Source organism: Eumetopias jubatus, unplaced genomic scaffold, assembly GCF_037043125.1.
Source record: "Eumetopias jubatus isolate StellerSeaLion01/CBP00866 unplaced genomic scaffold, mEumJub1_p1.0 scaffold_9, whole genome shotgun sequence".
Lineage (NCBI taxonomy): Eukaryota > Metazoa > Chordata > Mammalia > Carnivora > Otariidae > Eumetopias > Eumetopias jubatus.
In genome coordinates, this window is record NW_028274815.1 from 19,563,156 (window position 1) to 19,581,617 (window position 18,462).

Below are 18,462 nucleotides of genomic sequence, written 5' to 3' on the forward strand. Positions count from 1 at the left end.
GACACTTAACCAATTAAGCCACACAGGCATCCCAAAAGTAGTTTTTAAAAGCAATTCCACTGAAGCATAAAACATAAAATACTTAAAAATAAATTTATAAGACATGAAAAACCTCTATACTGTAAACTACAAATCATTGCTGAGAGAAATTTCCAAAGACTTAAATAAATGAAAAGATATAACATGTTCATGGATTGGCAGACTAAATATTATTACAATATTGATTCTCTCCATATTGACCTACAGTTTCAATATAATCCAAACAAAATCCCAGCATGCTTTTACTGTAGGAATTAACAGGGGTGCCTGGCTGGCTAAGTCAGAGGAGTGCTGGACTCTTGATCTCTGGTTGGGAGTTCGAACCCCACCACTGCATGCAGAGATTACTAGAGGAGCACCTGGGCAGCTCAGCAGGTTAAGCATTGGACTCTTGATTTTGGCTCAGCTCATGATCTCAGGGTTGTGAGATCGAGTACTGCATGGGGCTCATACAGTGGAACCTGCTTAAGATTCTCTCTCCCTCTGCCCCTCCCCCCACTCACGTGCACACACGTGCGTGCTCTCTCTCTAAAAAAATAAATAAATTTTGGGGGCACCTGGGTGGCTCACTCGTTAAGCATCTGCTTTCAGCTCAGGTCATGATCCCAGCATCCTGGGATCGAGCCCCGCATCGGGCTTCCTGCTAGCAGGGAGCCTGCTTCTCCCTCTCCCTCTGTCTACTGCTCCCCCTGCTTGTGCTCTCTCTCTCTCTCTCTCTCTGTCAAGTAAATAGATAAAACCTTTAAAATTAATTTTTTTAAAAAGAGAGAAAGAAATGAACTAAGTAGCTGATTATAACATTTAAATGAAAATGCAAAGGACCTAAAATATCCAAAGTAGGGGTGTCTGGTGGCTGTCGGTTAAGCGTCTGCCTTCAGCTCAGGTCATGATCCCAAAGTCCTGGGATAGAGCCCCTGCGTCCATGTCCCACTCCCTGCTCAGTGGGGAGCCTGCTTCTCCCTCTACCCTGCCCTTCCCCACTGCTTGTGTGCTCTGTCAAATAAATAAATAAAATCTTTAAAAATAAAATATCCAAAGTAATCTTTAAAAAGATTAAAGTTAGAGGACTTACAGTACCTGATTTCAAGATGTACTATAAAGCTACAGTAATCGAGACAGGGTGGTAATGCTTGATCAGTAGCACAAAATCCAGAACTAGACCTGGACTATATATAGGAAATTAGGTTTTTCACAGAAGTACCAAGCCAATTCAATGAGTCAGCTTTTTCATCAACAACTGATGTTGAAGATACTGTATATTCATGTACAAAAAAAAGAACCACATTTACCTCCCATAATACACAAAAAGCTAAAACTATAAAACTTCCCATAAAATACACGGGATAAAAATCTTTGTGACTTCATGGTGGAAGAAGGTTCAAAAAACACAAACTATAAAAGAAAAATGGATATTCTGATCTCCATAAAAATCTGAAACAACTAATAAGAGATGGATAGTAGATAGTGGGAGTCAAGTCTCTCAATGTCTGAAAGTTACAAGATAAACAAGAAAGGTTAGAATAAACTCTGTGATAGTGGATTAGAGTGGCCGACTTCAGTAAGAACTCATGTTTAGCTTAATACAGACAAAGATGGATAAAGAAACAATTATAAATGTGTCTAGATACATAGGTTAGTGTATATACATAGATTACCTAGCTATCCAGAAGAGGGCCTTGTAGCTACAAAAATACACAGTGTTTAGATACTGGCTTCTAAATATTATTCTCCAATGAAAGAAAACAGGGATCCTTAGTGAGAGGGCTTATCCTAGAGCCGGGGAACAGAATGTATATGATGAGCCTGGCGCATGTTGTAATGACAGAAAATAAACAAGTACTCAAAAAACAAAAGGATTTTTGTTTGTAAAAGGGACACAGGAGAAAAACCTGAATTCCCAATGGCTAAAGCAGGTACAAAAATAACACAATATTTCATTATAACCCAAGGTAGAAATATGCATGCATCCATACTGATATAAATTACTGAATAAATATTTTTAAGGAGAAAATGCCAATGTCTTACAAAAGAATTTTAAGTAATATAGGTAGATACTCCCCTCTCTAGGAGATGGAGCTTAATTCCCAAACAACTACCTTTCCTTGAAGGTGTGCGAGACTTAGTGATTTCTTTATATAAAAAATAGACTATGGAAATTGAAAAACAGTACCTTTACAGTGGAGAAACATGGCAAACACGACTCTAACCAAGTGATAAAGGTTAACATTATCAGTGATGTCATATGGATATAATTTTCCCCTTGATGTGATAAAACAAGAAGGACCCTTTTCCCCCTAGGTAATCTTTCCAAAAATCCCTAACCCCAGTCTCATCTAGAGAAAAACACGATTAGACAGATTGGAGGACATTCCACAAGATACAGGGACAGGTGGGACACCTGGGTGGCTCAGTCGGTGGAGCGTCTGCCTTCAGCTCAGGTCATGATCCCAGGGTCCGGGGATCAAGTCCCACAACAGGCTCCTTGCTCAGCAGGAAGCCTGTTTCTCCCTCTGCCTGCCACTCCCCCTACTTGTGCTCCCTCTCTGACAAATAAATAAATAAAATATTTTTTAAAAAGCTACACAGACAGGATTCTTCAAGATTATCAAGATCATGAAAAACAAGGAAGACAAAAAACTGACAGACCAGAGGAGACTGTGGAGACGACAACTACATGTAATATGGTGGGTGGTACCCTAACTGTATTCTTCAGCAGAAAAGGAACATTAATGAAAAAACTATTAAAATCCAAGTAAACCTTGGAGGTTGATGAGTAATTATGTACCAGTATCAGTTCTTAGTTTTAACAAACATGCCACAACATGTTAACAATGACAAAAATTGGGTAAGAGGTATAAGGGAACTCTATACTATTTTTGCAACTTTTCTACAAAGCTAAAATTGTTCCAAAATTAAAAATTCATTTAAAGAGGGCGCCTGGGTGGCTCAGTTGGTTAAGTGACTGCCTTCGGCTCAGGTCATGATCCTGGAGTCCTGGGATCCAGTCCCACATCGGGCTCCCTGCTCAGCAGGGAGTCTGCTTCTCCCTCTGACCCTCTTCCGTCTCGTGCTCTCTCTCTCTCCTCTCTCTCTCAAATAAATAAATAAAATCTTTAAAAAAAAATTCATTTAAAGAAATTTTTAAACATTTGTTCTTCAAAACACATCATTATGAGAACTAATGGCCAAGTCAAACGATGGAGGACACACTTGTAATACATACATGTGACAAAAAGATTTATGTTTAGAATATATTTTTAAAACTCTTAAAACTCAATAAGAAGGCAAACAACTTGATTTTAAGATGGGCAAAAGATTTAAACAGAAATCTTTACAAAGAAGATATAAAAATGGCCAATAAGGGGTGCCTGGTGGCTCAGTCAGTTAAGCGTCTGCCTTCAGTTCAGGTCATGATTTCAGGGTCCTGGGATGGAGCCCTGAGTCAGGCTCCCTGCTCAGCAGGGAGTCTGCTTCTCCCTCTCACTCTGCGCCCCACCCAACTCATGCACACACGCTCTCTCTGTCTTAAATAAATAAAATCTTTTTTAAAAATGGGGGGGAAGGGAAAAAATAGTAAAGACTAACTGAACCAGCGTTTCAAGTGAAAGCAATGTGAATTGTTTAGATTCAACTCTACTAAGAGACCCCCAGACAGCTATGTAGCTTTAGGGAACATAATTGTTAAAACAGTAACTATTCTAAGCAAACTGAACCAGGAAGGGAATAGTCACATATAAGATAGTAACTACTAGTCCCTAATTAAAGAAAGAAAGATGCCATTTAGTCCCTCATTGACATTATCAACACCATCAATACCTATATTCTAATTATAAGGCATTTCATTATGTATTATTTAAAGGATATATCTAAATGACATATATAAATATTTCCTCCTTTCGAAAACCAACAAGGCATACCTGATATGGCTTCTTCTTGCTGGAGATCTGTGAATATCAAACAGTGTGTTTTCCCTCTTTTTTTGATGAGCTGGTACTTAAAAAAAAAGACAACACAGAAATAACTAATAATAAATTGATAAACTGATGTATTAAAGGAATAGAAATTACTTCTGTTAACTTTCTGAATAGAAGCTAGTCATACGTGTTCAAGTTCCAAAGTTCAAGTTCCAAATGCTATCTAGAAGGAGCACAGCAAAAACAAAAACTTTGTTGTAGGTAATAGCATAAGATGCAAACAAACTTTCTAAAAAAGATGTTAAATTAAATCTTCGTGATTTGGAGTTAAACAAAGATTTTTTGGATACCACACCAAAAGCATAATCCATTAAAAAAATTAATATATTGGAATTCATCAAAATTACAAAGTCTGTTCTTTGAAAGACACTATTAAAAAATTAAAGGAAGCAATCTACAGACTGAGAAAATATCTGCAGATCACCCATCTGACAAAGGACTGATAGCCAGAATGCATTAGGAACTCTCAAAACTCAGTATTAAAAAAATAAACAACTCAATTGAAAAAATGGGCATGAGATTTGAAACAGACACTCCTCCAGAGATAACGCTGGCAAAGCAGCACATAAAGATGCTCAACATCATCTGGGAAATGGAAATTTAAACTGCTATAAATATGTATTAAAATTGATTTCAAAACCGGACCATACCAAGCATGTGGCAAGAGAATGGTGCAACTGGACTCTCATACATTCTTAGGGAGAATGTAAGTGGTAAAATCACTTTGGAAAACAGTCTGGCAATTTCTTAGCACATTAAACATACTCCTAAATCACAAAACCCAACCATTCCACTCCCAAGAAAAATGAAAAAATATGTCCAAAGACTTGCACATGAATGTTCCTAACAACTCTGTAACAGCAAAATACTAAAAATGTCAACAATCCAAATGTCCATCCACAAATGAATGGATAAACAAATTATGATATATCCATACAATGGAATGCTACTTGGTAATAAAAAGAAATACACTAGTGTTATTTTCAAAAACATGGATGAGTCTTACAATTATCCTGAGTGAAAGAAGTCAGACAAAAAAGAGTATATATTGTACATAAAATTCAAGAAAATGTGAACTCATCTATGGTTAGAGAAAGCAGATGAGATGAGTGGCTACCTGAGGATTGGGATGGGGATGGCTCCAGAAGGTTAGGAGCAGATTACAAACAGGCAGCAAGATATTTTGCGGGTTGATAAACATGTTCATTATCTTGATAGTGATAATATTCATAGGTATATACCTCAGGTATGTCCAGCTTCCAAACTGTAAATATTAAATATGTGCAACTGCAGTAGACTGTATTTCAATCATACCCCAATGAAGATTTTTTTTTTAATCTAGAAAAACGGTTCACAATCTTTTTTTCTATCTTTACATATCTCCCCAATTATCACAGGGCTATCTGTGACAGTGACTCCTAACTGGTATAACGTCTGCATACCAAGTCTGCATAAACTAGAGGCAAGCCTCTAGTGAGGTAACTCTGATCCACCCCTTCCAGAAATTCAATCATCATTTTAGAGCATCAGAGTCTGAGTATAGGCGTGCCTGGGTGGCTCAGTCAGTTAAGTGTCCACCTTCAGCTCAGGTCATGATCCTGGAGTCCCAGGGTCGAGCTCCACATCAGGCTCCCTGCTCAGCAGGGAGTCTGCTTCTCCCTCTGCTCCTCACCTCACTTGTACTCTCTCTCTCTCTCACGCTCTCTGTCTCTCTCTCAAATAAAATATTTAAAAAAAAAAAGTCTGAGTATAAATATCTCATAAATATCTCAGTCCTTCCTTAAAAACATTATGCTAAGTGAAAGAAGCTAGACACAAAAAGTCACATAAAAGCAAATCTATAGACAGAAAGTACATCAGTAGTTGCCAAGGGCTAGGGGGATGAAAGTGTAGAAATAATAAAATGTTCTGGAATTAGACAGTGTTGATGAATGCATAATTCTTATAAATACACTAAAAACCAATGGATTAAAAATCAGCAAAACCCACCAAAAATGGTGGATTTCAGGATACATGGATTACTGTATCTCAATTTTAAAAAAATTGTAGGGATCAGTAGTGATGGAATTTCCCAAGAGATGGAAGAAAGTCAATAAAACAGCACTTACAGAACTGATTACCTGTCATTATCTTAATAGCATTAAGATAAAAGTTTCCCCCTTAATAAAACAAAAACAAAAACAAAAACCTAGGGCCGCCTGGCTGGCTCAGTCGATGGAGCATGTGACTCCTGATCTTAAGAGTTATGAATTCGAGCCCCACGTTGGGGGTAGAAATTACTTTTAAAATATAAATAAACAAATAAACCTAGATTACTGGCCAAGCTGCAGTCCTATACCAGTTTTGTGACTTTGGCTAAACTACTTAACCACTTGGAACACAGATATACTTGCCCTAAAAGAACTGCTGTAAATGAAAGTGTTCAAGAAAATCTAAAGTATTACAAAAGTATGAGCAGTATTTATTACTAAATTTAAGTCTTTAAATAAAATGTACATGCTGTATGTAATTCTATATTGCAACTACGTACTTCAACTTTCTTTCAGTTGTGTCTGTGAACATAAGTAAATATAAAAAAAAGATGACTGTAACTACAAGAGATTCCATTCTTCTAAATTCAGCAACACTAGAGGCGCCTGGCTGGCTCAGCCGGTAGAGCATGCAACTCTTGGGGTTGTGAGTTCAAGCCCCACATGGGGTGTAGAGATCACTTAAAAATAAAATCTTTAAATTCAGCAGCACTGATTCTTTTTTTAAAGCAGAATAAGCTGCTCAACTACAAAAGAAGTTCTTCAGCATTTCTTACCTATTGGAGGTGCTTGATATCTATCCACTGTTTTCCTTTGTCTCAAATTATACGGTCTATCATTTTCTTCTCCTTCTGCCTCTTCAACTTCTATATCTCCATCCTCCTCTTGAGATTCTGGTTTCCCCCACACAAAGGAAAAGAATCACTGTTTTAATCCACAGGATTGGTTAACTCTAGAAACGAGTATTTACATTTTGTCTTTTAACTCTCTGCACAGCTGACATTTAAAAGTGTCAACACTATGATACAGCATATGTCAACACAATTCAAAGTCAACCTAGATAGATGCAAAAAAAAAAAAAAATGCCTTTCCTACAAATAATATAGCTCTCTGCTAAATAACCCAGGTATACTTATGACCTTTCCGTTTCTTTGGTCATACAAAACAGTAATAGAAGATGAATCAAAATTTGACTGCATCAAACTTCATTTAATGGCCAGTTATCCACCAGTGAATAAGGTTAATATTCAAATACCACTTGGGGGGCGCCTGGGTGGCTCAGTTGGTTAAGCGTCTGCCTTCGGCTCAGGTCATAATCCCAGGGTCCTGGGATCGAGCCCCTGCATCGGGCTCCCTTCTCGGCGGGGAGCCTGCTTCTCCCTCTCCCTCTGCCTGCCTCTCTGCCTACTTGTTCTCTCTCTGTATCTCTCTGCCAAATAAACAAACAAAATCTTTTAAAAAAATAAATAAATAAATAAATAAATAAATAAATAAAATACCACTTGGTAGTTCAAAAAAATATGCTTACAAGATAATTACTAATGTTACAGAAAGAGCAATTTTTGTTGGCAGTATAATGGTTTGATAGGCCTGCTGACAACAGATAAGCACAAATTAGTTCTATTTTGGTAGGAAATGCAGGTAGGAATTGGGAGGGAGCATGAAGCCAATTTCTGGGGTGTTAATGGTTCATTTCTTGACGGAACTGACCACTTTATAATTCACCTAACTATACATTTAAAAAATAAATTATAGTGTACATAAATCCTAAAACTTTATTTTTTAAAAAAGTGTTTTGGCTCGGGATGCGTGGGTGGCTCAGTCAGTTAAGCATCTACCTTCGTTTCAGGTGGTGATCTCAGGGGTCCTGGGATCGAGCCCTGCATTGGGCTCCCTGCTGAGCAGGGAGTCTGCTTCTCCCTTTCCTCCCCCCTCATGCTCTCTCTCACTCTCTTTGTCTCTCCCTCAAATAAATAAAATCTTAAAAAAAGTAAACTGTAAATAGATGTCATATCATAGTTATAGCCAAACCACTTTTATTATTTATTTATATATATATTTAAAGATTTTATTCATTGAGAGAGCAAAAGAGCACATGAGCAGGGTGAGGGGCAAAGGGAGAAGCAGACTCCCCACTGAGCAGGGAGCCCGATGCGGGGCTCAATCCCGGGACTCCAGGATCATGACCTGAGCCAAAGGCAGACGCATAACTGACTGAGCCATGCAGGTGCCCCAATTTACAGTTTAAAATAAAAGTCTGGGGTGTCTGGCTGGCTCAGTTGGTACAGCATGCAACTCTTTATCTCAGGTTTTTGAGTTCAAGCCCCATGTTAGGTATAGATATTACTTAAAAATAAAATCTTTTAAAAAAATAAATAAAATAAAATAAAACTCTAACGTAAATTTATTGGCTTATGGATCCCAAATGCAATATGCTTTGTGATTAACTTTTACCACAGGAATTGTCAATATAACACAACCATATTAAGGAATAGGAAAAATTTCAAAACCACCAGTGATACTGACTGAAATAGGAGACTAAAAATGCAAACATCTGAAAGCTTATTCTAACCTTATAAAAATTTTTATTATTAAGTTCTAGAGAAAATCAGTAACTACATTAACTAAATAAATTACTTGTACCCAAATAAGTCTCTTTAAATCCTCAAAAAATATTGTTTTGAGAAACACCTGCACAATAATATTGTGGGAAGAAATTCTCTGCATGGCAAATCTATTTTGAAAACTCTACAAAGGTGTTCATTTAATGAAAAGGCAAAAGTCACATTATAAATCTGTCTCACCTATACTGATTTTCTCCAAAGGAAGCAATATAGAGGCTCTAGCTGTAACAACAATAATATTTGCTCAATAAAGTACCTTCATTAGAAATATCAGCTCTTCAAAACTCACTAATAATATATTAGAGAATTTGAGAAATAAACCCCTTCATCTCCATCTAAGCTCCACAAATAGTAGGAACTGGTAAGATATCCTGGTAAAATACAACTATCCTGCATTTACAATATACCAGATCTTCTGAAAATCCATTTCAACAAAGATTAACACCTACAGAATTGAAATCTATAGGTTTACTTACTAGTCATTGATTTATAATCTTTGGGGCAAATATACTTTCATCATGCTCCCAGCTCCAGCCCTACAAATTCAGCCTGGGTTGTTCAGTTCATAACCCAGACAAGCCTCAGAAAAGAGCAGTACAACCCCCTCCACTAACATTAGCAGGCCCTCTTTCTCTGAACCTCACCATTCATTTCTCATTCCATAACTAAATTTGGGACCCAAATAATCAGAGATTCAGGATACAGATAGTAAGTGGGTAGAGGCTTCCAGTTAGAAGGTATCTAAACACAAAAGAGGCCTCACCTAACAACAAATCAGCCCATGGCAAATGTCACACCAGATTAGGTCACTTGAGGGCTACTAATAAGATAAATTACATAATGATGTAGAGTATAAAGGCATTTTTCCAGATGAAGGTGAAAACTCAGAATGCCAAATAAAAATTATTCCAAATTATACAATATAGAGCTCTAAAGTCAAAAATCACCCACTCAGCAATATTACGCATATATTACTTGTATATATTTTTCCTCCCTCCCACCTGAACTTTGTGGTATTTACTTCATAAGGTACTTTACAAACCTTCTTCTTCACCCTCAGTAGAGACCTCATGATGATTCTGTATCCCGTAACTATTTCTTCTCAGTGATTTTCTTCGCCTTTTCACTCTTGAATACATATCCATGTTTTCCTTTTAAAGAAAGAAAGCTGTCAAATATTAACATGGAATTTATTCCTATCTATAAATATCATTAACCCAATGGTACATGACCACTCTTGAAATTTACTGAGCACCTATTTGAAGACAGATTCATGAAAAATGGAGGTTCCTGAATTCAAAAAATGTAAGGGACAAGAGGAAAAATAAAACAAATATTTGAAAATTTAAAACTACAATTCCATGAACATACTTCCTCCCTGGAGCAAACTACAGCTTACTAGGATGGAATAAGACACGTCACAGGTAACTATAAAATAAAGTAAAACAAGTTAAATGCCTTAAAGAAAGGTACAATGTACCATAGAATTCACAGAGATGATCCTCTTGTTGCTGAGGAAAGGGAAGGGAGGCAGCATTTGAGATGAACCTTGAAACAATGGTAGGATTGCATCAGTCCCTAACAGGAAGTATTACCAGAAGTTAAGGATAAGGGAACAAGAATGATCTGTTTATATTTGGGAAATGGTGTGTGAGAAGATAAAGTTGAAACCAGATTATGAAGGTCAAGGTGTTTTTAATTAATTCAGTACACAATAAAAAGAACATTAAAGGTTCAAATCAGAAAAGTAACAGAATCAGAGTGGTACTTTAAGATGACTCTTCTGGCAAAAGCACAGAGGGTCTTTTGGGAAAGGCTGTGGCGAGCAGAGTAAGGACAGAAGAAGGAAACATAAAATCCCAAACTAAGGTGGAAAAAAGAAAGGAACAAATCTGTTAATTCAAGAAAATCCAAATGCTGCTCACCCTCCCTTTGAATTCCTCAACCAAAATAAAAAATATTTGCCAAGGTTGTTAAAGTTAATATACTCACAAATTCTGTATCTGTCCACATTCTAAGTCGTTCTACTTCTCCTGACCGACGGTTCCGTCTGATATTAATGTTGTCCATTTCCTGTAGTACAGCTTCAGCAGTACTACAATCACATAATAAAACTAGGATTTAGACAACTGTGAGGCCACACACTGTGTCATACATGTAAAAGAGCTCTTCATCAAAGCATAATTAAATTATCTCTGATATGTAACTGTACATGGCATCCCAATTAAATAACTTTCAGAATCAGCATCCATCAGAAGATAATGCCCGCAAAAATCCAGAATATCCTTTACCTTAATATATTTATTATAATAAAACTTATAAAATAGAACATTTGTTTATAACACTCCAAATATTTGGGGCACCTGGCTGGCTCAGTCAGTAGAGCATGCAACTCTTGATATCAGGATTGTGAGTTCAAGCCCTATGCTGAGTGTAGAGATTACTTAAAAATAAAATCTATGATACTCCATATATTTAACTCCACAATGCCACTATAAATGACTACCAGATCCAATGGTAGGCAATGAAAAAAATTTCAATATTTTTATTTGAAGATAGTGTTAAGAAAATTTACAGGATAGAGAATCTGTAAAAAGTTTAAAGCTGGGGGGGAGGAAGGCAAAAAAAAAAGGTTAAAGCCAGGGGTGCTTGGTTGGCTCAGTTGGTAAAGTGTCTGACTCTGGATTTCAGCTCAGGTCTTGATCTCAAGGTCATGAGTTCAAGCCCTGTATTGGGCTCCACGCTGGGCATGGAGCCTACTTAAAAAAAAGTTTAAAACCAATATAAGGTTAACTGAACAGATACTTTCAAAAATTAGACAAACTGACCTCTACGAAATACAGGCTAACATTACCACATTTTATCTTTTAAACACATTTATACAGCACTTACTGTGTGTCCAGACAATGATCAACGTACTTAACAAATAATAACTAATACTTGAATTTGACCTTACTAGTATAGAATATAATTTCCTCTCTTGTAAAATAGGGATTATACTGACCTCCCTTCTTTCCAGGTCATTGCAAGGATTAAGTAGGATAATTTATCATCTGAGAAGAATAAAATTTCATTGCATGGAGATACTGAGCAATCTGCTAGGTTCATTCACTAACTATATCCCATATACCCAGTCTCAAAAGACCTTTAATTCAAAATCTTGACTAAACAAAAGTATACGTACTACACATCAATAATGGAATTTAATGTTGCTTGAAAATTGCCAAAAATTGTTAATGAGCAAATGTTAAAGGACCATAATAGTAAAGACAGGATAAAATTACTTTTTATATTATTTATGCACAAAAACTTAAAAAGGGTGAGAAAAATTTAGCTATTACATAAACTATTAAATCTAGTAAACGGACTAGAAACTGATAATCATTGTTAACCACTATTAATTCAAATTAAGTTTTAAAATAATTGCATTTATTACTAAGTCAGTGCTTAAGTTTTTTTTTAAACATATCTAGCTTAAAAATCACTGATCTTTTTGAAATCTGAAATCGGATTTTGAAATTTTGAAATCTGAAAAATTAAATAAATTAATTAAATTAAACTGCTTACTGCATAAGCATTCATACCTATTTACTAGTTGATCAAATAACAAACTCTGGTTCACGCTTTCAAATCTGTTTTTCCTGGAACGACAACTTTTTCTGACTTCCATGTCACCATTTATACAAGAAAGGTCCCCATCTCCCTTCTTTTCCCCTCGAAGGGGATGGCTTCGAAGGGCTACAAGAAGAGAGAGATTTACAGTTCAAAGTACAGAGTATAAAAAGAAAAAAGAAAAAATACATCAAAAATTACTTTTAAAAGACTACAAAAAATTTAATATTACCTCTTAAATGGCTTTAATATCCAATAATCTAAAATTGATAACTATTTACAATCTGTCATAGTAATTTTAATAATTTCATTTCTACTGATTTTTCAATGTTTAAAAATTACGTAAGTATTCACTATGACTGAAATCCAGTTATTTCCAACTGTATGCTGAACATACTAGTAAATCACTGTTTTATCCCGCTTTAACACTTACTAACAACATTAGTAAGAATTTCAATACTAACCAGTTTCATAACAGAATACTCACATAAGCTACTATGTCCGTTTGGTAATGTAGCACCAGGCTGAGAAGTTAACCTAGAACACAATTATATTTAATATGCAAACACATCAACATTCATTTAAAGAAGCAAGAAACGCAATACTGGTGGAATCATTTTAATCTTTAAAATGTCAGTAATATTACTTTTTTCAGAGTAAAGATGACATTATTTTACTCTAAGATTGGTAATATACCAATTAATAAAATATACTTGCTATGAGTCATTTCATTACTTCAAGAAAAGCTTTAATAACAGATTATAAACTGAATTTACTGTCTTCAACTCTATAAAGTCCAAAGAGGAGGCTGAAGCTTAACATGTACCATAAAGTTAACTGATAACATAAGCAGCAATGGTCACAGACATTCGTTATTGGTTTTGGTTAACAAAATAAAAATCAAACAATGACAAATTTATTCAAACAATAAATTGTGCGGGGCGCCTGGCTGGCTCAGTCGTTAAGCGCCTGCCTTCAGCTCAGGTCACGATCCCAGGTTTCTGGGATCGAGCCCCGCATCGGGCTCCCTGCTCAGCAGGAAGCCTGCTTCTCCCCTCTCCCATTCCCCCGCTTGTGTTCCCTCTCTCTCTCGCTATGTCTCTCTCTGATGAATAAATAAAATCTTAAAAAAATAAAATAAAATAAATAAATTGTGGAAAGAATAAAGTCCTTGAACATCAATACCATTTAATAATTTCTCCAAAATATTTTATTACACAATCTAACCTGACAAATGAAAACTTAGCTAATTTCTCAAAATAGTCATCATACAATTCTCCCTTTTGGGTGAAGGAAAGCAAATGTTAATTCAGTAAGAAGATACTTAAATGGTCATCAAAACATGAAGACTTAAAATTCACAGTATGGGGACGCCTGGGTGGCTCAGTCATTAAGCATCTGCCTTCCGCTCAGGTCATGATCCCAGGGTCCTGGGATTGAGCCCCACATCAGGCACCCTGCTCAGCGGGGAGCCTGCTTCTCCCTCTCCCACTCCCCCTGCTTGTGTTCCTGCTCTAGCTATCTCTGTCAAATAAATAAATAAAATCTTAAAAAAAAAATTTACAGTATGCTTTTGTGTAATTAGGAAGTAAAAAACAAAAACTAAATTGCTACATAATAAAAGAACTGTTGATGTAAACTTACTAAGGTATTTTTTAAATACCCAAAGATTATTATTTTCAAAAATTATAAAAAAGGGAAAGGACCACTCAGAAAATAGTAAATATAGGATTATCTTCTGTTCTATTATCTATATGGTTTGCACAAAATTTTCTTTTAATGGAAGTATACTTGATACACAATGTTGTTATTAGTTTCAGGTGCATAACACCGTGATTCAACGAACCTATACATTATGCTGTGCTCACCACCAGTGTAGCTCCCATCTATCATCACACAATGCTATTACAATAGCATTTACTGACTATATTCCCCATGCTGTACCTTTCATCCCCGTGACTTACTCATTCCATAACTGGAAGCCTGTATCGCCCACTCCTGTTTGCACAAATTTTCTTAACTAAAATATTCTAATGTTTTGGGTTACTCCAGCACTCCTCAGGCTAAATTTTAAATGTTAATTATAAATGCCCTTGCCTAATAAAGGTCAGAGCTAGGATGACTAAAGGATTTACACAAAACTCAAACTGTTACATGTACTTATACTGTCACAAACGCAAAAACAAAAAACTCCACCTCCCTTCCCCCAGAAAACAAAAGTATCTCATTCTAATATGGTACACCCCTTGGAAAGTATTTCATTTTTAGCGCGTTTGTATACAAAGTACACATAAAGTAATGAAATTGGCGTATTAACATATCTTTCCTTGGAAAGATTATACATATCAAGTTTTCTAGAACTCACTTAAAACCACATAGAAAAGTCAATTTTACTACTTCATAAATATACTTGGCTTTGGACCCAACATAATATTAACTCAGTTTGATCAGTTTATTTACAAGTCTTGGCTCCAAATGAATTTTAGTGTATGCAAAACCAAATTATTGAAATTGTACATACTTAAATCATTCAAAAACATAAGATGCTAACCCTGAAATCATTCTACAAAAGAAATCTAAAACTTTTCTCAACAATAGCAACATCACTGAAAAAAAAGCACAATAAGCTTTTTGTTCCTCTGAAGAAGACAATGCTTACTTGGCTTTTATTTCATTGCTAAAGAAAGATCTGTCTTAAAAAGGAAAAATAAAAACTTATTCTTCAATCAATCCAATTATCTTACAATCATAAATTACTGTCATCCTTTTTTCATTACCATTTCTCTTTATAAAGATGAAAAAGATGAAAAAGAAGACAGAATATTAAATACTTGAGCATGGAAAGAGAGAACACCGGGATTTTAAGAACTGGCCTGCCTATACAATAACATATATGCCTTAAAAAGTTTCTTGGGTGCCGCTCAGTTGGTTAAACAACTGCCTTTGGCTCAGGTCATGATCCTGGAGTCCCGGGATCGAGTCCTGCATCCCGCATCGGGCTCCCTGCTCAGCAGGGAGTCGGCTTCTCCCTCTGACCCTCCCTTCGCCCCACCCCCCCAACCCCCGCCATCCGCCATGCTCGCGTGAGCGCACGCGTGCGCACACACTCTCTCTCAAATAAATAAAATCTTTAAAAAAAGTTTCTTAAATCAATGTTCCCAAAAGTTAATCACTTAAAATGTAACTAGGTGAGTTCACTTCTTAAGTGAAAGCTCCAATAAATCTTTTATGATTATGAAGTCTCCTTTGCTTCCTTTGTTTATTTTTGAAAAGGGGAGTGGGTGCGGGATTTCCCTGTATCTGTTTCCTAAATTCTGTATTTATTTTTTTCCTAAATTTTTTAAATGGAGACAGCATTACTTTACATGAGATGATTATTATGTTAGAATTTTCTACACCTTTAGTTATCTGGGGCATACTACCGATGCAGTACGAGGCTACTTGTAATCATTACTTATTCTCCCTTTCCCATATAAACCCAAGGCATTTAGTGATTTAGGGGTTTAAAACTTATATCAGGAAAAGCCTGTTTGGAAAGACCTTAACCAATACTGGGGCGCCTGGGTGGCTCAGTCGGTTGAGCGTCTGCCTTCGGCTCGGGTCATGATCTCGGGGTCCTGGGATCGGGGTCCTGGGATCGAGCCCCGCATCGGGCTCCCTGCTCTGCGGGAAGCCTTCTCCCTCTCCCACTTCTCCCTCTCCCACTCCCCCTGCTTGTGTTCCCTCTTTCGCTGTCAAATAAATAAATAAAATCTTAAAAAAAAAAAACCTTAACCAATACTACCTACAATTTTATGTGCCTCAGCAGTTTAACAAGTGGTTACATTTCTGCCTAACCCTCACTACTCTCTCATCATCTGACCACAAAACAAAATTTTCATGCATACTACATTTAAGTGTACAATTAGTCTTATCAAAGATTTAATTTTAGGGCGCCTCGGTGGCCCAGTCGTTAAGCGTCTGCCTTCGGCTCAGGTCATGATCCCAGGGTCCTGGGATCGAGCCCCGCGGGCTCCCTGCTCAGCGGGAAGCCTTGTCCCTCTCCCTCTGCTTCTCCCTCCCCTCTGCTTCTTCCTCTCCCTCTGCTTGTGGTTCCCTCTCTGGCTGCATCTCTAACAAATAAATAAATAAAATCTTTAAAAAAAGGAAGATTTAATTTTGTCTGTATCTTAGAGCATGTGTTTCTCTATTATTCTAGAAACATTAAGTGCATGTCACATTTTCTAGGGTGCCTCCTCCAACAACACAGACAGACACGTGCACACACACAGCATCCCAGTTCAATAAATGTCTAGTAGCTAAATAAATACCAGTTGACAAAAATGGGTTTCTTTACTCAAAATATGTGTAAGCTACAACAGCTATCTAGGCTAGCATGGATATTTGTGAATTTCTACATATAAGATAAAGAAGAATATATAGTAAAAATTTTAATGAAAAAAATCCTTATTTTATAAAAAATTATAATTATGTTGATAAACTTGAGCCTTTAAATATATAAGCCCCGATTTCTCCCCCAAAAGAAAACTTGTAATCTATTTCAAATCATTTATGAAAACTTCAAAGTTCTAGTTCCACTTTTACCTCTATCTTCATCTAATTACTGAGCTCTCAAAAGTTATTTCACCAATCAACAGTAATTTAAAAAAAAAAAAATTAGCAGTCTTGGGGAGCCTGGATGGCTCAGTCAGTTAAGTGTTCTACTCCTGATTTCCGCTCAGGTCATGATCTCAGGGTTGTGAGATTGAGCTCTGGGTCGGGCTCTGCGCTGGGGGTGGATCCTGCTTAAGATTATCTCTCTCCTACATTGTATGTTAACTAATTGAATTTAAATTTTAAAAATGACGTAATATTTAATTTAATTCAAAAAAGATTCTCTCTCCTTCCCCCGTCCCTCCCCACCTGCCTGAAAAAATTTAAAAATTAAAAATTTAGCAGTCTTTACAAAGTCTTTTAGGATTCATTATTCTTCAGGGAATACTAATTCTTATCTATATTCACTTTCCCCAAAATGAATTACGTTTGTAACAAAGTATTTTTGTGAAAGAAGCTTAATAGTTTTACTTTGGATGCTCATAAGACCTTAGGATTACCAAAATAAAGGAATCGAGATTCTCAGGCTCATGACATAAAAACAAACACAAGCTTCCAAATAAATCCTGATTTTTGTATTTATACTATCTCAAAATCTAAAATATTTTTAACTACAAGCTTTCCTCAAAATTCAATTCTGTTGAATCTAATAATAGGTCAAATGGTGTCTTCTTTTCAGGTCATCTGAAATATCAAAACATTCTAACAGTGTGGCACTTACATTCCTAGATGAAAATTAAACTCAAAAAAACTTTTTAAATTGTTATTCTTCTGCCAAAATATAAATAATAAATTGTTAGTATTCCTTATTTCTTAAGCTTTTTATTCAAAATGTACTTAGTATTTTTTTATAAGGAGTATCACACTAAGGCACCTAAATGGAAGCAAAACTCTCTCCCCAAAACAATTTTTGAGGCTTTTTTTATACAAAAGACATAATCAAGATCAATTTACACAAAGGCCTTCTGAGTGGCTAAGATGAAGAAAAGCAAGTGCCCATCATATACTCAAACTGTTAAAATTATCTTACAGTGAAAGGTAAAACTTTGACACTAAAAGAACAATTTTAAGAAACATTTATCTAGAAAAAGAAGCCTGATTCATTCATTTAATAAATATAGGATACAGATCACAACAGGTAGATCAAGTCTAGAAGTGTAATTAAAGGGCAGTACTCATTTTAAGTAACATCATTATAGTGACCTGGATCTGTTTTATCTCACAGATGAATGAGTGTGGGAAAAGAAAAATCAACAGGCTATGATTCAAGATTTTCCTACTTAGCTCCCAGACAATGCAAAATAAAAAACTTTTAGTAAGTGGTGTATCTTCTGGAACATAATGAAATAGGTAAAAGACTCTTCAGGGACTAGGAAATGTATACTACCTATCAAAGTCTATATAACCCCAAGTTTTTTTTTTCATTAAAGAGTAACAGTATCCAGGGTCGCCTGGGTGGCTCAGATGGTTAAGCATCTGCCTTTGGCTCAGGTCATGATCTCCTTCATCGAAAGACTCCTAGCTCAGCGGGGAGTCTGCTTCTCCCTTTCCCTCTGCTCCTCCCCCCGGCCTGTGCTCTCTCTGTCTCTC

At 36.2% G+C, this 18,462-nt stretch overlaps 1 protein-coding gene across 2 annotated transcripts in view; it reads right to left on the bottom strand.

Annotated features, from left to right (window-relative positions):
- ATAD2B (ATPase family AAA domain containing 2B) overlaps positions 1-18,462 on the bottom strand; it is a 161,657-nt gene that overhangs the window by 120,250 nt on the left and 22,945 nt on the right. For both annotated transcript variants that reach the window (XM_028099431.2, XM_028099430.2), the window contains exons 3-8: positions 12,767-12,816; positions 12,252-12,405; positions 10,660-10,762; positions 9,710-9,818; positions 6,820-6,936; positions 3,957-4,032 (exon numbers count right to left, since the gene is read on the bottom strand). In XM_028099431.2, the coding sequence (XP_027955232.2) occupies positions 3,957-4,032; positions 6,820-6,936; positions 9,710-9,818; positions 10,660-10,762; positions 12,252-12,405; positions 12,767-12,816 (609 nt within the window). The remainder of the gene's footprint in view (positions 1-3,956; positions 4,033-6,819; positions 6,937-9,709; positions 9,819-10,659; positions 10,763-12,251; positions 12,406-12,766; positions 12,817-18,462) is intronic.